We start from the raw sequence: 21,458 nt of genomic DNA on the forward strand, positions 1-21,458 counted from the left end.
GAGGCAGGCAGGCCTCTTTGAGCTGCGGTGGGCTCCACCCAGTTCAAGCTTCCTGGTGGCTTTGTTTACCTACTTAAGCCTCAGCAATCGAGGGTGCCCCTCCCCCAGCCTTGCTGCTGCCTTGCAGGTAGATCTCAGACTGCTGTGCTAGCAATGAGGGAGCCTCCGTGGGCATGGGACCCTCTGGGCCAGGTGTGGGATATAATCTCCTAGTGTGCCATTTGCTAAGACCCTTGGTAAAGCACAGTATTAGGGTGGGAGTTACCTGATTTTCCATGTGTTGTGTGTCTCAGTTTCCCTTGGTTAGGAAAAGGGATTCCCTTCCCCCTTGCGCTTCCCAGGTGAGGGGATGCCTAGCCCTGCTTCAGCTCTTGCTGGTCGGGCTGCACCAGCTGACCAGCACCGCTTGTCTGGCACTCCCCAGTGAGATGAACCTGGTACCTCAGTTGAAAATGCAGAAATTGTCCATATTCCGTGTTGCTTGCTTTGGGAGCTGGAGGCTGGAGCTGTTCCTATTCGACCAACTTGCTCAGGGACCCATCTGAGTCTATTTTCTAATCTTTAAAATGGGAATAATAATAATAATTATGTCACAGGTTGTTATGAGAAGCAGATATAGTATTAGGCTTTATCAGTTTTTATTTAAACTACAAACATTTTCATGTTGTTTTTCTACATGGAAAGCTTTCATATATGTGGAGTATACGTTGCTAAAATCTTATAGAATATGTGTTTTTAAGCTTCACATGTTCTCAGAGTATTTTAATTATGGAATTATATGTATCTGTTACTTGGTAACAGATGTTAGATATCAAAATTATTTTTATTGATATTGTAAGATTCTCATACCCAAAATATTTTCAGTATCTTAATTTTAGCAAATAACTAAGCATCATTTTAAATCATTATATTTATGTATTATTGAATTATTATATATTATTTGTGAAATTTATGATCTAAACTGATTGGAATATTTAGTACCCCATCTTTATTTGACTCAGAAGTGATGTCAGGTGATAGTATCTATAATAATTTAAATTTTCTCAAGAAACTGGATGTTTTAGAAATGTGAGTAACAGCTATGTATAAGGGACATGGGTGATGTACTGGATACATGTGTAATGCCTGGATACAATTTGATTTCTTAAAAAGTGCTCTGTATCTTGTGGAAGAGGTACTCAAGCCCGCTATGTAAGCTGTCGTGATGCTCTTGATAGAATAGCAGATGAATCATATTGTGCCCACTTACCCCAACCTGCTGAAATATGGGACTGTTTTACCCCTTGTGGAGAGTGGCAAGCAGGGGATTGGTCACCCGTAAGTATTCTTATGAGAACAAAAGAAAATGAAAAATTTAAATATATTTGATACTAAATATAAATTAATGTTGTATATTACCCTTGGCTAAATTTTTGATCAGTGTTCAGCTTCCTGTGGCTATGGAAAAACAACTCGACAAGTTTTATGCATGAACTACCATCAGCCAATTGATGAGAATTACTGTGATCCTGAAGTTCGCCCCTTGATGGAACAGGAATGTAGCCTAGCAGCCTGCCCGCCTGCACACAGCCACTTTCCTAGTTCTGCTGTGCAACCAAGCTATTATCTAAGCACGAATTTGCCATTAACTCACAAACTTGAAGATGATGAAAATCAGGTGGTCCATCCATCAGTCAGAGGAAACCAGTGGAGAACCGGACCGTGGGGATCAGTAAGCCATTTTTATTGGATTATCTATAATTTTGTTATATTATATCCTTTTAACAGGTATGTATATGATGCCATCAGTACTTTAAATGCTAAATTTATTTGAAGATCAATAGTTTAAGTATTAAAAGGATTAAGCATTTTTGATGCTTGTTACAAATGCTAGGGTTCTTATTGAATTATGCACTAAAATGTTATTATGATTACAGAGGAATGTACTGTAAAACAATCTGATTAGAATTCATTATAATAAAAACAAAAGAAAACCCTTTAAGGGGTATGACTATAAATGTTTATGAATAAACCTAAACCCCAAAAGTATTATCATAGCAATACAATAAGCTGGTATAAAATCATGACAAACTACACATGGTATAATTATAGTTCATATTGTACATGAGATTAATAATACAAAATGAAGAAAAACACCAGTGTAAAGTTAAGTAATTTAATGCTGTCTTTTATTCATTCCTAGTGAGACCTCAAAACTTCAATTTTTTACTTAACACTCATGATAAAAGTGAAAATTGTTTCCTAATGCAAACTTGAAAGTCCCACCTTTTCATCAACAAATTCTAATGAAGCTCCCAGTAAAACTCAAGTGTTCTGACAGATTTCTCAATTCAAATTGTGATTCCAATGAAGGAGATTCTAATGTAGAGTTTGATTTTGATTGAGTCAATGCTGATTTTTTTTTTTTTACCATGTAAATTAATGATGTGGAATCCGGAGTTTGTGCATATTTTGTGTTTTATTATTGTCAGTGCTCTAGCAGTTGTTCTGGAGGACTTCAGCGTAGGGCTGTGGTCTGCCAGGATGAAAATGGACAAAGTGCTAGTTACTGCGATGCAACCTCCAAGCCTCCAGAGTTACAGCACTGTGGTCCAGGGCCTTGTCCACAGTGGAACTACGGAAATTGGGGAGAAGTAAGTCATAGTATTTTCTAAACTTGTGAGATTATTACATCTCTGAAGACCAAAAGTAAAAAGCATCCTATACTGTTTGATCATCTTATTTCACTATACTATGTAGAAATTTTTTTTTTTTTTTTTTTTTTTGAGACAGAGTCTCACTCTGTTGCCCAGGCTGGAATGCAGTATTGTGGTCTTGACTCACTGCAACCTCCACCTCCTGGGCTCAAGCACTCTTCCCACCTCAGCCTCCCAAGTAGCTAAGGCTACAGGTGTGTGCCACCATGCCTGGCTATTTTTTTTATTTTTAATAGAGATGGGAATTTCACCATGTTGCCCAGGCTGGTCTCGAACTCCAGGCCTCAAGTGATTCTGCTGACTAGATTTTTTTTTTTAATTGAGTAATTACGCCATGTTCTTTTAATAGATGTTCTGTCATGGTTTAGGTCACTCATTCATGATTCAAAAAATGCATATTCTAGATTTTTCAACAGAATCTAATATGCTAGGCAATATGTCTTTGAACTACTAGTATCTTTCTAAAATTGGTTTATTCTCCTAATTTCTTAGACAATTAGGTTGATATAAAAATAGAAAACTAGAATAAAATATAAACCATGTTTAATCCTATTAGTAAGTTATGCATTTGGCAAATCTTTTTCTTTAAGCCAGACAGTTGTCAGTTATTGAGCACTTGCTTCATACACTTGCACTCTCTAGGCACTGGAAATAAAAAGATAATTTTTTAAAGTCACTTTTAATACTAACGTCCTTCATAATGTGGAATGGGAACAAACAAGAAGCCAGTATTTCTATTAGCTTTGGAAAATTAAAATGAATGAACTAATTAAATTAATCAAATATTTTTGCTTAATGATTTTTAGCACATAATTTCTGTTCACTGGGAGTTTGAAGCCATGTTTTTAAAGTACACTCAGACCAGGTGCTAATACATATCAAGCACATTTTTAAGATACACTTTTACTATTTTCCAAAACGAAAGTAACCTCTGTTTCTGAGTTTGCATGCACTCGTTTTGAAAATTCAAATTATATGTCCAAATATAAATACAAACTTTTAACAAAATTTGGTATATTTCCTGCCAGGCTTTTGTTCTACATGAGTTTTAGAAATTGGTTCATATTATACAGCTGTTTTATTACTTGCTGTTTTTATATTATATATACTGAACATTTCATGTTTATAAAATTAGACATACCTTATTATTAATAGCTTTCATGGTTACTTAGTAACCTGTTGATTGGATATTGTACATTATGTACTTAATGCTCATTACTTAGATAAATAAATTTTGATTCTGGCTTGACCTGCCAACATTATCTTGCAGGTCCTGGATATCTTATTGAAATATATTATGATACTAATCCTCAAAATCTAGTCAACTTTTAAAGTCATGGAATTGAAACTTTGATTTTTTTTTTATCTAGGGAGAAATGTTGATAATTATGAAGTAATTATAAACTTAAACTCTACCATTACTAAAGTAACATTACTAGAGTAAACATAATTACTGATTATGTTTAAACATTGAATGAAGCAATACATTATTCTCTTTAAAACCACATAGTTTTGAATTTTCCTATTCTTGTTTTTAGTGTTCACAAACATGTGGAGGAGGAATAAAATCAAGACTTGTAATATGTCAATTTCCCAATGGCCAAATATTAGAAGATCACAACTGTGAAATCGTAAACAAGCCACCTAGTGTAATACAGTGTCATATGCATGCTTGCCCTGCTGATGTGTCATGGCATCAGGAACCATGGACATCGGTATGATAGTATTCTTGCTTGTTAACATGTCATACTTTAAAGTTTGAGTCTGAGTGAGGGAAAGTTCATTTTTTTTCTTTTCCTCAACTTTTATTTTACATTCAGGGCTACATGTGCAGGATGTGCAAGTTTGTTACATAGGTAAATGTGGGCCATGGTGGTTTGCTGCACAGATTATCCCATCACCTAGGTATTAAGCCCAGCATCCATTAGCTATTCTTTCTGATGTTTTCCCTGGCCCCTACACTCCTTCCCCAACAGGCCTCAGCGTGTTGTTCCCCATCATGTGGCCATGTGTTCTCATCATTCAGCTCCCACTTATAAGTGAGAACATGCAGTGTTTGGCTTTCTGTTCCTTTATTAGTTTGCTGAGGATAATGGCGTCCAATTCTATCCATGTCCCTGCAAAGGACATGATACCATTCCTTATTATGGCTGCGTGGTATTCCATGCTGTGTATGGTATGATAATATTCTTATTCTTTTTTGTTTTGTTTTGCTTTATTTTGTCTCTTTTGCTTTAATTTATTCTCTTTATAAATTGTGGAATGCATATACTTTATCTTCTCTGATTTCTTTGTAGAGTAGATCATTGACCCTCTTGGTTTGTGTTTTGAAATTTGATATTTGGAAGAGGAATCCATTTAATTTCAAGTAGTATACCATATATAATGGTATTTTATATATTTATTTTTTAATATGTGAACTTTGGACCATACCACTGTTCTAATGGAAATATTTTTCTCCATTTTATCTTTGGTTTGCTGTCAATTAATCAGGAATATTATATTATTTACATTTATATATAATGTTGACGTTGTGCTTGTAAAAATGGCAAATTAAGGCTGTGTCTTGTTTAAGCATATAATTATGTGTGGCTTTCATCTGTTGATATCCATAACTGATCCAAAAGCCAAATAGTATTCTTTAAAACTTGTGTTTTGTCATTATCTGACTTACTATTTTGTTTGGAAATGTGAAAATATTATGTTTAAAAAAGTAGAGAAATTTACTTCCACAGCATAACTTGTTTACAGTTTTTTACATATGTCATGCAAAAGTTTAATTTATGTAATAATTTATATGATTATGCATTTCTCCCACTTTGTGGAGTTACTGTGGTTTGGGAATGTTTTAATTTTCTGAGTTTTTATTGGAGCCATAGACAAAACTCATAAGCTTTGTTTGTGAATGATTCTTTAGTGATCTTCAAATATCTTTTTTTTGAGGAGTAATTAATATATAACTATATTGAAATAGGCATTTTGATTACCATTGATCTTTTAAATCGTGAATGACCAAGTACATTTCCGTTAAGTGAAAAACTGATTTGAGTTTATAATCTATTTGTAATTAAATTTACAAAGCTAAGTGATTCTTTATTTGAAAATTAGTTATAACTCCAGTTTTGTAACCAACACTTGATGCCTGCACTTGTTTTGTTTTGCCCTACTCAAACATCTTTATAATAAGATGCAAACCCAAGTTTCAAGTCATGTTATTTGAAGAGTAGGTCAAGCTCTGGTTCAGGCTGAAATTCATCTTTATAGTCAAAGTGTGACTGATGATGTTAAACAACAGAACATTTTAACTTTATAGGAGGATCTTAAAGTAAAATTGCTGCCTCAAAGGACCATCATCTTGTGGGATCTAATGAAAAACATATTTTGCCATGGAAAGCACTCACATATGTATTTAATAAATGTCATTACCGACCATCTCGTATATACTAGGCACTGTGATCCAGAGATAATTGGAACATATTTCTTATCCTTATGGAGTTTACAGTTTACTTTGGGAGATTTGAAATACTGTAAGAACTCACCATAAAAAGATATTTTTTATTAGCTATGTTAGATTGGAAATCCACTTTCTGCTTACTATGTCTCTGTTGCATCTTCTTTCATTTTATTGGTTATAGTTTGCAAGCCTAGTTCTTAAGAAGGCTATGGATTACTTTCTTGGAATTTTTTCCCAATTAGGAAAGCAGAATCCTAACCACTAATGAGACTGAATTGTAATGGCATTTGTTTCTGAGCACAGATATTTTATTTTCCCTACCCATTCATGCTTTTAATCCACGAAGCATTAAACATTTACTCAGGTCTCATGCTTTATACTAGGTATTGAAACAATTAAAATTAAGTGTTTTTGAGTCAGATTCTCTGTTTTAGAGGTCAACAAACTATGGTCCATGGACCAAACCGGCCTGTTGCCTATTTTTGTAAATAAGTTCTATTGGAACACAGTCATGCTCATTTGTTTATGTGTTATCTATGGCTGGTTTTGCACTATAGCAGTAGCATCAATTAGTTGCAATAGAAACTCTGTAACCCACAAAGCCTGAAATATTTACTATCTGGCTTTTTCTGGGAAGAGTTTGCTGACCCCTGTTCTATTTAATAGACATTATAATGCTTTTAAGTTTAACATAAACATCTACTTAGATTTATAGAAGATTAAAATTACAAATAATTCATTCCAGGTCAGTTTTAGATATTTTTGATCCTTTGATATTTTACATTTTAAGGTTCATCAACCTTCTCTACATATCCACTGTGATATTCATGCAATGTTTATGTAAATGTATCTAATACTATATTCCAGTATATTTTTGTTATGCTATTTTTTGTATGTAAATTATGTCACAAGTGAAAAATATGAATATTCATTAAAGTCCTGTATATAGATGACTTTTCAACCTCACAAAAACAAATGACCAAGAAAACAATAATCACAGATTGCCAAATAGTAAGGCAGATGTGCAGAATTCTTTAGTGTTTATTACATGTATATCCCAAAAGGAGTTCATTGAATAATTCAGTCTTTGCACTATGAAGAAATGTAATATTTTTATTTTTTGATAAGTTGAATATATTGAAGTTTTAAAAATTACAATAAATGTTTGTATAGAATTTTTACAAACATAGTTATTTACTTTTTGTATGTATGAAGTACTTACATATCATTAGAATGACTGGATTTCTTTTATTATATGAAGCATATTTATTTGTTAAATTAGCCTTTTATATTAAATGGGTTTAGGAGATCTGAAGTTTTGTTGTCAATACCAAATATAACATTTTACCTCTTTCAGTGTTGGTGCATATTAGACAAACTTCAGAATACCTTATTAGCATACCAGAGTAATATTCTTTCATGGATAACTTTAACTTCAGCAGATCCTGTTGACTAAGTAGAAAATTAGGAGTGTGTATGCACGCGTGTGTGTGTGTATGAGTGACATTAAATCTCAGAAACATTTTTCATTTTAAAGCAAATGAAATGTGAAATGTTAAATTATTTAAATTATTATTAGAAAGTTTTAAGATACATTTAAATTTTCTTCATGTTGTAGAAAGTCTTGTGCTGTAATAAAAAAAGGAATAAATAAATTTAATCTTTGTTAATTCAATGGCTACATTTTTGGTGATTAGTCAGCGTGAAATGATTGTATTTTAACCCGTTTATTAATGAGTATTGTGGCTTTGTGCTTTATGTCATTCATATGTATGTTGTATTTTTACTCCTTGCACTTAAAATGTTCTAAGTCACTGAACAGATCTTGTATTATTAATATAAGGAATGCCTCCTTTCTTTTGATGGTGTTTTCCTTAAATAACAAACTGTTAATTTCTCTTATTAAACATTTAATTGTTGAATAGTATATGTTTTCATAATTGTATTTAGTTTATGTATAAGCTACTGTATTTTTTACATAATATTCCTGTTAGAAAGTAACACTGAGATTTAAAAGTATAAGACTTATTTGTTAGCTGTCAATTTTTAAATACTGTGAAGTTTTTATAAATTTTCTTTTCATATATTATAAACAATGAATACAAATTAATGATGTAAGCAAACTTATTTAATAAGTTAAAAATAGATATGCTTATGACCAAAGTAATCTTTAAAGGGTGAGTAAAAGTTTTACTTTTCTCATTAATATATAGTAAGCGACATTACGTGTAACATAAGTCAACTAGCAAATGCTCTTTAAGTAAATTTATATTAATCAACTTATATTTTCTCACTAAGTTTCATTTTAGAAGTTACTTATTTTCTTGGAATGTTTTTTATTCCTGACATAGAATGAAATAATATTTGGTAAACAAATAGAGTGTATTCCAGTGTGCTTTGGGAATGATGACTGTCCAACAGTAGTGAAGAGAATATATATTTTTTTCCTTTTTGCCTTAAAGATTGTTTCTCCTCACACAAAAACATAAGAAAGTTGTTTTTTTTTTTTAAATGAAAGCTTGCTACTTGAACCCTAAATTCTGGTGCATTCACTTGGTGTTTCTTCTTAAAAAAAGTCCTTCTGAAACATTGTGCAGAAAAAAATATATACTGTACTAAATCTATTATACGATATAATGGAATGCAACAAATAGAAGCACCGTCAGAAATGATCGTGTAAACTGGGCGTGGTAGCTCATGCCTGTAATCTCAGCACTTTGGGAGGCCAAGGTGGGTGGATCACTTGAGGCCAGGAGTTCGAGACCAGCCCGACTAACATGGTGAAACCCCCGTCTCTCCTAAAAATATAAAAATTGCCTGGGCATGGTGGCATGCACCTGTAATCCCAGCTACTCTGGAGGCTGAGGCAGAAGAATCACTTGAACCTGGGAGGTGGAAGTTACAGTGAGCCGAGATGGTGCCACTGCACTCCAGCCTGGGTGACAGAGCGAGACCCTGTCTCAAAAAAAAAAAAAAAAAAAAAAAAAAAAAAAGAAGAAGGAGAAGAAATGAGCATGTAGTAGCAGCAAACACCAGTAAATCTGACATTTGTCCATTTGAAAAGAGCACTGAGAGTCTGAGCAAAGGGTGTTGGGCTCTGACTCCCCCTGTAGCTCCCATTTAAGAGAGATGCTCTCAGCGAGAAACTGCCTCTACTGCTTCTAAGGCCAGCAGGAGCCAGGTAATGTGTAGGCAAATCGTTTCAAGAAACTGCCACTTCTTTATGTTGACTTTGTAAAGTGTTCAGTGAAAACATTTATAGTAATTGTTTTCTTAAATTTGAAAAAGATACATAAGCGTAGTAAACAGGTTAGAAATCTATTTTAAAAATAAATTTTATAATACACTTCCCATAACAATATTAAGTATTTAGTATTTCTCCATTTATTATGTTTTCTACTGTATCTTTCTAAAATACATTCATTGATTCTCCCCAAAAGTATGAGTATATACTACATATTAGACATTGTGCTGGTCACTAGAAATAAACCAGGCACTGTGGAATAGGTGTTTGCAGTTTAGTAATGCATGTAATTAATAAACTGCAAGATGGTCAGAATGCAGGGTGAGATTCCTAACACATTTCAGTAACGGTCATGTGATTTATCATACTGAAGACCCATAATATTTGGGGCTTACTAGTTTGAGATAATCCAATAATTAGTAATGAAGATTGTATTTAACAATAAAATAATTCGGCAATTGTTCCTTCTACAAAGCCTAAACTAGTAGGCTATTCTGTCATAACCTGACAAGAGAGAAGCAGTGTTCTAATTCCCTACCATAAAAGAATAATATTTTGCATAATTGCAGCATTTACCTTTTCTGCACATGTGGATTTCATATGTCACCAAAGAAGGGGATGTAGATGGATGTGTAGTTTGTCCTAGATATGATGTTCGGAAAATAATTTTGAAGACAAAATTGGGCCCTGCAGATTTGAAATGTATGGCCTGGGAAAAATTTAAGTGGATACTCTAATTAATGGTGAGATCATAAAAGAGGAGACTGTGTGTGTGTGTGTGTGTGTGTGTGTGTGTGTGTGTGTGTTATAATGTTGAGTGAAGTTGGAATGTACGGTATAAAATAACCCTAAAAACTCTCAATATGAAATGATTATAGGCCATATATTTTTTCTGTATGTTTCCAAGTTAAAGAAAGTGAAAGTGTCCATGTTTCCATGGCAGTTCTCCTATTTTTCAGGCATAATGCTTCAGGAATGTTTAAGAATCTCAAGAAATTGTTCTTAGTGCTCTATAATATCTATGTGCTATATATTGAGGCTGTTTATGAAAAAATATATAAACATTCTTAATATTAGTGCATTTAGATATCCCAAATTTTTGTTATAGAACCTTTGTGTGTTACCTTCCAATAGTTTGAGAAAATCATATTTTAATTTCTACATTATCACATCACTCAGACATTAACTTTCTTATGTTTATTCCTTATTAGGAATAAACATTTTTAAGTCATTTGATTTTTAATTTTTTGATCATATTTATCATCCTCAGAACATTTTGAGCATATGCCCTTATATATATGTATTATATAGGCATACATTGCACACATAAACTAACATGATTATGTGACTTATAGAAGATATACAAGTGTAAATTTAAAAGGGTAAGTTGAATAATTAATGTTAAATATAATTTTTATTTTGTGAATGGTAACTTCTCTCACAACTATTCTAACCATTTAATTTTTTTAAAAGTAGTAGAATGTTTTGTTAATTTTGAAAATGTTGGTTCAACACTGTGCTATAGTAGTTTTAAAATATGGTTTATTTCAATATGTGGTTTCAATAACTTCTTTAGCTGAAAAATATACCTCACAAAATATCTCCAAATAACAAAGTTTATCACTGAATGCTCCTGATATATGCCAGTAATTGACTTCAAATCCAGTATAAAAAATTATTGGAAAAAAATTGAAATTTGTTTCTCAAATTTCTGTTTTCCATGTCATTCAGTTCTTGAAGTACTACTAAAAGAAGCTGTAGCTTAATATTTTAACAAGAAGCTTTAACACTAAATGAAACTTTGAAATATTTGGAAGCTATTTAAACAGATTAGAAATTTTTGTTTCAACATTTTAAAAATATACAAGTGGCATACTTTTCTGAAATTTTTGCTTCAAAGTTTTAAAAATAGCACTAGGCGAGGCCGGGCGCAGTGGCTCATGCCTATAATTCCAGCACTTTGGGAGGCCGAGGCGGGCGGATCACGAGGTCAGTAGACTGAGACCATCCAGGCCAACATGGTGAAACCCTGTTTCTACTAAAAATACAAAAATTAGCCGGGCGTGGTGGCGTGTGCCTGTAATCCCAGCTACTCGGGAGGCTGAGACAGGAGAATCGCTTGGACCCGGGAGGCGGAGGTTGCAGTGAAGATCCCGCCATTGCACTCCAGCCTGGCGACATAACAAGACTCCGTTTAAAAAAGAAAAGAAAAGAAAAGAAAATGCCCTTGGCAAAATCACCTATCAGGAGAAACGTTTCCAAACATTTCAAAATGTTATCTCCTGAGTAGAAGGCGTTTCCAAAAGTGGTTGCTTTCTCAACTACTGCTAAATGTTTTCTTCATCTTAAAGACTAAATACTAGGTGTCACATTTTTCTCATAGAAAAAAATTCAGCAAATTTGGAACAAGCGTCTTTTTGGTAATATAAAAACTGGTAATCCATCTTTATGAGCCCATTGATCATTATGACTTTGAATGTAACCAGCAAAAGTCTGTGTGCTTAAAACTAAAACATAAACCAACCAGCAGCAGCAGCAGTTGCAGTTCCTCCTGGCACTCCTCATCTCACTACAGAGGATTATGAGTTTATACGTATCATAGAGTTCATATATCTTCCTCAGTGGGCATGTATGAGCTGCAGTGAATACTCTGAAAGTGGATGACAGAGTGATGGTCTCCTTCTTCTGTCAGGAAACCTAATGAGTTATAAATGTTGTCTGTCAGACTGACATATAGCCCCATGTAGTAAATCTTGCTAATTTTCCTGGAATGTTAGATAAAACAAATATGAGTATATGTCCTAAAAAAATAATATTTGGGGCACTCCAGTGACTCACCCTTGCCTCTGAGCAATATATCCTTTTGAAAGACTGTGACTTAGAAACTCAGATGCCTATGAGGAATATATGTTTAATAATACATCTCAAACCTTATAAATTGGAGTCAGTATTGGAATTATGTAATTTGTTTTCATAGCCACTATTGACTTCTTCCTGGTTGTAATCCTCACCCCCTAGATTGTACTTAACCTCATACACTAATTTACCCAAGTCCTAACTACTAGTAGGACATACCTAGGAAGGTACTTTGTTATCACATGATGTTGTAATATGTATTACAACAATATGTATACAAATGTATACAATATGTATACATTTATGTATTAAAACTCTTCTACATTATTATATGTTTTACATATACTTGTAAGAATTAAGTGAAATATTGCAAAGTTTTTGATAATTGAGTTATTAAGTCACATAATAAATCCTTCTGTGTCGGTTAACTGAGCTGAAAAGTGATCCTATTAGACAGCTTTTGATATTTTGCAGCTGTGACTCAGGGAAACCCAGAGGTCTTAGAAGTAATTATGAAGGGAATCATGGCCATTGCACTGCCAGAACTGCATGTACCTTTCCACTCAAGATTATTGAGATCCCTTGTCTACCAGGCACTGGGTTAAGAATTGTGGAAAACAAGATAAATAAGAATGGCATGCTCTCCTCAAAGGACTCACAGTCTAGGGAAAATTAAATATACATGCAAATAACTATAACAAGCCAGAAAGGGATATCATAGGAAGTCAGAAAATATGCGTCTGATTGGAGAAACATGAAAGGATTTATGGGGGAGAAGGTGTATGTCTAAGGATTGATGGGTAGATAGGATTTTGAGTGAGAAAAGAGGTACCAGGTAGGAGACCACCTAGAGCAAAACTATACAGATCAGAAAAAAAGTAGTTCAGTGTGACTTGTTTGTGATGACAAGCCAGTTTGTGAAACTAGTTTGTGAGAACAAGGGGTGGGCATACAATTAGAAATATGAATTAGGGCCATGTCAAAGAGGACCAATGAGGATCATGCCTAAGAAATTTTAAAAATTCTATAGGTATAGAAAAACTTGATTTTTTTTTTTGGACTGGGTGTCAGAAGTGTATCTTGAGAAGATTAGTGGACAATTCTCATCATAAAATATCAGCAAACTGAAAAGTGACAGACTGGAGATGAAAAGTCAAGGAGGGAATGTTCCAAAAGCTGAGGATGATTTAGGGGCCATTCATGCGGCTAGTCATCAGGTGTTTATGGATTACTCACCCATCACACTCAAGTGTCTGTAGGTAGAGTAGAAGAAGCCAGTGGAGGAGTGATTGATGGGACACTTTTTGATCCAAGGGTGGGGTGGCATCTGAAGGTGAGAGTAAAGGAAGTATAAGTAAACATCTGAACACAATAAACTTGATAAAAGCCAAGATGGGTAATTTTGAGATCAGGGAAGTTTGAACTTGAGGAGAGTAAAAGTTTCGACAATGAGTGAAAATGTCAATTTGAGAGCACTAGGATTACACGTTGCAGTGTGAAGAGCCCATGTGATGATGCATAACAAGATTTTGTATTAGATAGTCTCATGTAAGAGAATATAATCTTGACTTTACCAAGAGAAATGTGAACTTTCATTTATCAAAAAAGTTTGAAGACATATTATTCCTAAGCCTTGAAGTATTAAATATTAAGTCTATTCGAGATCTTGTAGGTAAGAATAAGAGCTGTGGTATTAGAATGCCTCGGTTTGACTCCTGTTTTACTCAGTGACCTTTGCCAAGTTACTTAGCATTTCCAACATTTCATTTTCTTAGAATGAAAATAGTAGCTAGTTAAGGAGAGTATTTTTTAAGGATAAAATGGAATAGGAATAGTGGTTGAAATAGGGCCTGTTACATAAAGGCCCAATATATTTTGCTTATTGTTATCACTTATCCAGTAAGTATATATTATTTTTTCTCAAGGAGTTAAATATCCAAATATGGTAGAAAAGGCTAATTAACAATATATCAAACAATCTGAAACAAGTCTACTTGAGGAAGTTGTACTCTAGTATAAGAGAGGAATCAATTTGGACCATTATTTTATTCTTTAAAGTAAACTTTTATGGAAATAAGACATCCAGCAAAACTTCAAATCATAATGGTCCAGTTCAATGAATTTTCCAAAGTGAACACACTTATGTAGACAATGCTCAAACGGAGAACATCAGCACCACAGAAATTCCCCAACATCCCCCCTTGCAGTTACTATCTTCCCAAAAGGTAACCCCTTTTCTGACATCAAACATAATAGATTCATTTGCCTGCCTTTGAACTTTATACGAATGGAACTTAGAACATTTGTGAGAGTTAGGATATCGTACTTGAGACTCATTTATGTTGCATGTAATTGTAGTTTCTCATTGCAATCTAGTACTGTGTCATATAAGCATATAACTTCTATGAGTTGTATATAACTTGTATAACTTCTATGAATAGATGAATTAATATGATTTGTGTTAATATTTATCCTTCAGTTGACAAATATTTGGGATTGTTTTTAGTGTGGGACCTACAAACGATGCTGTGATGAACATTTCTCAGACATGTCTTTTGGTGAACATGTATGTCCGCATCTTTTGGCTAGGTAGCCAGGAGTTGAATTGCAGGATCTTAGTGTATATAGTGTAAACTAGTTTAGTTTTAGTAAATACTATATGACAGTTTTCTAAAGTGGCTGTATGAGAATTCCGGTTGCCCCAAATCCTTGTCAACACTTGATATTATCAGACTTTTAAATTGTAGTAATTCTAGTGAGTATGTAGTGGTATTTCTTTGTGGTTGTAGTTGGCATTTCTCTGATGGCTAAATTGTTTATTCCCAGGGGATATCCTATTTTCTGAAGCACCTATGGAAGTCTTTTGTCCACTTTTCTGTTGGATTTTCTGCATTATCTTATTGATATATGGGAGTTATTTTTGGTTCTGGATATAAGTACCTTGTTAAATATATGTATTGAAGGACATATCACCTCTTCATTTCAGTCTTTTATGGTCATCCAATCCCAGGAATAGCTACTGAGAAGTAGCAACAGTAAATGAGTTTCTACTTCTTTGCATTAAGTAGATAGACGGGAGATTCTGAGAGGATTAAAGCGAACAAATATGGAGAGAACAGCAAACTGTTCTGTTTAGAGAATGGATGGCTTGTGTGTATAGCAAAGATTTATTTTAAAATTATCTCAAAGGCAAACTTTTTAGGAGGGAAAACTTGCTACTTTACTCTGCCAGTTTAATTAAGAGAAGAAAGATTAGTCTCCCTGCACTATTTCTCCTTTTAAAAAATGCTAAATCCCTAATTTTTAATCTTTATGAATTTCTATTAAGTTTATTTATTCAGTAGATATTTACCTAGCAGTTACTATGTGTTAGATACCAATATATGTGGAGGATAAAAATACAATTAGATCAGGACATAGGAGAGTTTGTATTACAGCAGGTTAAAAAATGTTAAAACGAAAGAATATACATATGGTTAGTTCTGCACACACAATCATGTGAGTTTAGGAATGTGGTGGGATATGGGATGGGAAAGATTCCTCAAGGGCTGAAAAGGGAAGAAATGAATTTTCTTCTCCCTGAGTCAAGTTTCGTTATTGTTAGCTTTTTCAGGTGTTTTGAATATCAGTTTGATACTTGGTAAAGTATTCTATCTCTGGAAGTTAGAACCCATTCAAAATCAGTAGAAACTTGCAATGAAATTAAATTGGCAGGAAAAACAGTTTTATAAAATCAATTTGATATGCTTAATCATTAAGTTTAGATAATTGAAATACTTAAACATATGATTGTCAAATTATTTTGAGACAAATATTTCTTTTAAGGTGGTATTTATTAATAGTAAGAATTACTCTAAATTAAAATAGCTCTAAAATATGGATAACAACATACCTAAAATACCAAAGCAAGCAGTCAGATTTCTAGTTTGTTATAATCATTAAAATTGTCAGAAAAAGACTTGCCCACAGTAGAACCATTTCTATTTCTTTCCTATAACTTTTTTCAAGGTGTAAACACAGATTTAGGAAAGTTCATGTCTTTTATTATAGTAGATTTTGCCCCTCATACACAAACCCTATAATATTTGATAGAAAAAAATCAGAAGACATTTTGTGTCACTGATGATTAATCATTCTGTTTGTGATGTCATTAAATATAGTGTGGTAATTAAAACGTGTGAATGATAATGTATAAATGATAATGTGTAAACGATGTGACTATGTTCTCTTTAGGAGAAGGTAAGAATAAAAGAAAATTTATACTGATACACTAATAAAAAATTATTACTGGCTGGGCAAGGTGGCTCATGCCTGTAATCCCAGCACTTTGGGAGCCTGAGGCGGGCAGATCACGAGGTCAGAAGATCAAGACCATCTTGGTCAACATGGTGAAACCCCGTCTCTACTAAAAATACAAAAAATTAGTGAGGGTGGTGGCACGCACCTGTAGTCCCAGCTGCTTGGGAGGCTGAGGCAGGAGAATGACTTGAACCTGGGAGGCGAAGCTTGCAGTGAGCCGAGATCGCGCCACTGAACTCCAGCCTGGGTGGCAGAGCCAGAAACTCCGTCTCAAAAGAAAAAAAGAGAAAGTTATCTATTCTATCAACTAGAGAATGTTCATTGTTCTATCTGAGGGCAACCTCTTTATTGTTTATTCGTGGGCCTTAGGAGAGTTTTCACATCTAGAAATAGGGAAGACAATCAGACATGACATATCCCTCACTCCTGGACATTTCTTCCATGACAGGGAGCTGGCTCACGGATAGTGGCTCAAATGGGATCCTGTCTCCTTGTCAGTGTTTCTCATCTAAAATTGGCAAGGTCTGCTCATGTTTTTGGCCTCTCTTTATTGTGTGTGGATAAGTGCTGATTGTGACTTTAAAGATCCAATGACTGTCCTATGTTTTTCCTTTGAACTTTAATTTTTTAAATTATTTTTTATATTTAACATTTTATATTGAAAACTTATTCTGATATATGTGTAGTGAGTTAATGTTTTCTTAACAAAGCTTAAACACTTGCAAGGACATCATTTATTAAATAGTCCTTTCCCCACCTTCTTAAAATACAAGCTTTGTCATAACGCTGAATTCTTGGTTCTGCTTTCAGTAGTTTTCATTTTGTTTCATTGTTTGGCTTACAAGAGCATTAGTAAACATGTTCTTAATTACTGTAATAAAATAAAATAAAATAAAATTGGCAAGGTGTCAATCAATTGAAATCAGGAGAACTTTCTTGTCTCTGTTGATCCACAGGGTATCCCTTAGAGTCAGAACAAAACAACAGAAATCTTGAAAAAGAGATCTATTACGTGCAGCTTTCCTTTCAGGGTTATTTTTGTGGGACTAAAGATCATTCAACTCTGTGCCATTCAGATAAAGTAGATTGCATATTTAAAAGGTCTTTGCTGTATGTATACATTTCAACTTTGTAAAACCGCACCCTTTAAATAAAAATGCTCAAGCAACTGAATTTTCTCTCTACTGAAGAGTAGCTGTAAAATAGTATATCAGATCTTAACGTTTCTGGAGCAAAAGTGTTAGACAATTTGAAGCTTTGTAAATGTAAAAAAAGTATAAAAATAAGTTGAGTAGAAATACAGAAAGCATATGGAAGCCTGATTATCTCTATATATACAAGTTTGTTCCTATGGCTTTTTTCTACATAGCATCGGGTCATTTCCTTATTCAGTAAACATTTATGGAACTGGTTTCTGCCTTTATTGAGTTTAGAGTTCTCATTTATAATGTCATCATTTTATTCAAATTTCTAGTGCGTTAATAAGGTATTCCATGTATTCATATATGGTAAAGTAGGCGATTTAATATTATGGTATACACTGAGGAGGTACCTTAAGAGATTTCTTTGTATTTTATTAAATGCTCTCTCTAAAGTTTTCTGTGTCACTCTGAAGCTCTGAAAATTTTACATAGTTATTTTTAAAGTCAAAATATGGAGAAAACTGTGATGAATAGTTGCTTATTCTTACAGATTGGGGAAATGTTTTTTATATTTATTTATTTTTCATGCTTAGAAGAATTCTATAAAGGTTTTTAAAAGAGACGTTACTTGCAAAGATGTTTAGCTTATGGTATTAAAAAGCAGATGCTGGGCTGGGCGTGGTGGCACATGCCTGTAATCCCAGCACTTTGGGAGGCTGAGGTGGGTGGATCACCTGAGGTCAGAATTTCAAGACCAGCCTGGTCAACACAGAGAAACCCCATCTGTACTAAATATACAAAAATTACCCAGGCATGGTGGCAGGTGCCTGTAATCCCAGCTACTTTGGAGGCTGAGGCAGGAGACTTGCTTGAATCGGGGAGGCACTGGTTGCAGTGAGCCAAGATGGTGCCATTGCACTCCAGCCTGGGCAACAAGAGCAAAACTTCTTCTGGAAAAAAAAAAAAAAAAAGAAAAGAAAACAGATGCTTTTTGAAAACCAATTTTATCGGAAGCTAAAATTAAAAGTCTGGGGAAAACTTAAAGGTTTTATTTAGACACCTGATGTCATAGTAAAAGAGGCAATATAAAACTTTGACACTGATTTGATAATTTTGAAGACTAAATGATGGCAGAATCCCTTTCTGTCAAAGGATGCCCCGTAATTCAGGTAGAATTTGCATTTTTCTCATTTGAGTAAACAACAATAATGCAATATGTTTTCATTTGTCCATAAATAATGCATATATCTAAAGAGTTAAATTATTGTGATTCTTGAAATATTTTTAAGATATCATTTTCCCTCTCTTTTTATCATATCTTTAAAATTGGGAAAGACTTCCCGTTTTCTCTTTCTTATCCCTTCTTATCTACACAAAGCATAAATTCTTTGAAGACAATTTTCAATTGAAGTGCGTAAAGCTTCAGTTGTGTCCTAGTGAAACTTCCTAAAGTTGGAGGGCCATACATAATACAATATAGCCCATTTCTTCTTAGGAAAACTAAACAAACATTTGCTTCCAATTCTGATTCTGCACTCTGAAGTAAGAATCAATCAAATTCCTCCCCTACAGGGCAAATATTTGAAGACAGTTGTTTCTCTCTGCCTTCTGTTTTCCAGAAATCCAAGTCTTTCCTCCCCTAGAAGTAATCTCTAATCCTTTCATCTGTGTCTTTTGATATTTACCCTCCATATTGCCAAATAATAGGCTTATTCAGCTGTTTCTGGGTATATCCAAATAAATTTACCTGTTGACTCCCTTTTATAGAGGTTGAGAATTCCAAATTAATTCCAAATCAATTTTGATTAAGTCAGCAGTGCTGCTATGTCAGTGTGGAGCCAAGTAGTGTACTGTCCTTTCTTATACAACTCTTAATTTTTCCTGCCGTGGATTGCCTTATTTTAAAATTTGCTTAGTTTTGTTATGTTTTAGTCACTGTTTTTTTTTTTTTTTCTCAAGGGCTTGAACAGGTATGTAAAATCTCTATAAACGGTTTTTCTAAACGCTCGGGTATTTCCTGTATTTTGGACTCCTTCCAGAGACCCCTCCACCCTCAATCTGCCTCCTCCGATCTGGCACAGATGACTTTAACCCTGCTTTACCAGTCTCTCATCCTGTGAAGTGTTTTCACTGGTCTTTGGTTTTGATAACTTTTTCTTACATCACATATATTTCTCTTTTTTTGGTTTACCCTCTCATACTAAAACACTTCTTCCTGCCTGTACCTTCCTTAAAAATGAAAAAAAATGAGAGGTACAATTTTCCTTCTGTGCAAACCTGGAACTCTCTTTAGTCAATCCTTATATTGGAATAATTGACAACCTATAAAATTCTAGCTTGAAAATAATTTCCCTCAAAATTTTTAAAGCATTGCCTATTTTACTTTAGCATTCTGAGCTATTATTGCGAAATCCGAATGCATTCCAATTCCCTCCCCATTGTACGTGCCCTTGTTTCCATGCCTGTTCCACTGAAGCTTTTGGTATTTCCTTTCTGTTTATCCCTGTCATTCTTACAGTTTCTGGTGAAGTGACTTAGTGTTTACGAATGTGCTTAAAATTTAGTTTGCTAAACATTCTTTCTGTAAGCTCTTTCATTAAAAAGATTTGTATTGGGAAAATTGGTTGTATTACACTTTGATAATTGCTATGCAACCATTTTTTTTTTAACTCTTTCTGGTTGAATATTGGGATTCTTGGATTGGTCTTCTAATTTTCTTGTTTTTATCTTCCTATTTCTACTTCTGTCTTTTGATTTTACTTGATGGGAAACTTTATCAATATTTAAACTTTATATTGAATTCTTTATTTTAGTTATATTTTTTAATTATCAAAAGGTTTGTCTGCATTCTTATTGTTTTAGTGTCATAGTATTCGATTTTTGTTTTGTCCATATAGGATCTACATTTCTGTCATAACTACAGTATATTTTTTGGGGGGGATAGTTTATCTTTATTGTCTTTTGATAAAGACAGATTCAGGATTTGAGAAAGGAAGTAAAAAAAGGGAATAGAGGTTTAGTATGCTTTTAGATTATTGTGTCAAGAACCATTTCAGGTTTATTCATACATTATCTAATTTAATCTCACAACCACCTTGAGATGTGGGTGTTATGATTATCATAGCTTCTGACAGCTGAGATTCAATTGTAGGCCTCTGACACCAAATCCCATCTACTACTAGATTATTATTCCATCTGCTACTCTCCACTAGTGAAAATGATGAAACCCTGACTTAAATATTGATACAAATAATTTTGTGTGATTAAAGGCAAAATCTTAGAAATTAACTTAAATTCATTGAAATATGAAATTAATCTCTAAAACACTCTCCCTCAACTTTTTTACATATGGAAAACAGACATTAATATGTGCAATGGGTGTGGTCTTTTAATCTCAACTCTGACGTTTCTCTTTTCAAAGCATCCATAGAACTCATTTATTTCTCATCTCAGAGTACTCTGTGCATATTCCTTTTTAGGCCTTTATAACCCTACTTAAAAGCAAACTTCTTGGCTTTATGGCTGTTAACTCCCACAGCTAGCACATAAAACATTTGTGGAAACTTGAAATGGTAAATCCTGCTATTTTGTTGGCACTTGATTTTAAGAATTTGTAAATGTTACCATAGTAAGTAATGCCTTAAAAGACAATATTTTTTTTTAAAAGGTATGCTTTAGATATTTTTCTGATCTCTTTATCTTTTTATGGTCTACTCACACTGAATAGTTTTCTGCATTTGTCAGTCCAGGAAGGCAGACAGTCATGC

The 21,458-nt window shown here is 33.7% G+C and overlaps 1 protein-coding gene across 1 annotated transcript in view; it reads left to right on the plus strand.

The window, feature by feature from the left end:
- LOC105470174 (ADAM metallopeptidase with thrombospondin type 1 motif 20) overlaps window positions 1-21,458 on the plus strand; it is a 209,689-nt gene that overhangs the window by 125,090 nt on the left and 63,141 nt on the right. The window contains exons 25-28 of the mRNA XM_024789232.2: window positions 1,153-1,317; window positions 1,421-1,711; window positions 2,472-2,633; window positions 4,235-4,411. Of these exons, the coding sequence (XP_024645000.2) occupies window positions 1,153-1,317; window positions 1,421-1,711; window positions 2,472-2,633; window positions 4,235-4,411 (795 nt within the window). The remainder of the gene's footprint in view (window positions 1-1,152; window positions 1,318-1,420; window positions 1,712-2,471; window positions 2,634-4,234; window positions 4,412-21,458) is intronic.

This window comes from Macaca nemestrina, chromosome 10 (genome assembly GCF_043159975.1).
Source record: "Macaca nemestrina isolate mMacNem1 chromosome 10, mMacNem.hap1, whole genome shotgun sequence".
In the NCBI taxonomy this organism is placed as follows: domain Eukaryota; kingdom Metazoa; phylum Chordata; class Mammalia; order Primates; family Cercopithecidae; genus Macaca; species Macaca nemestrina.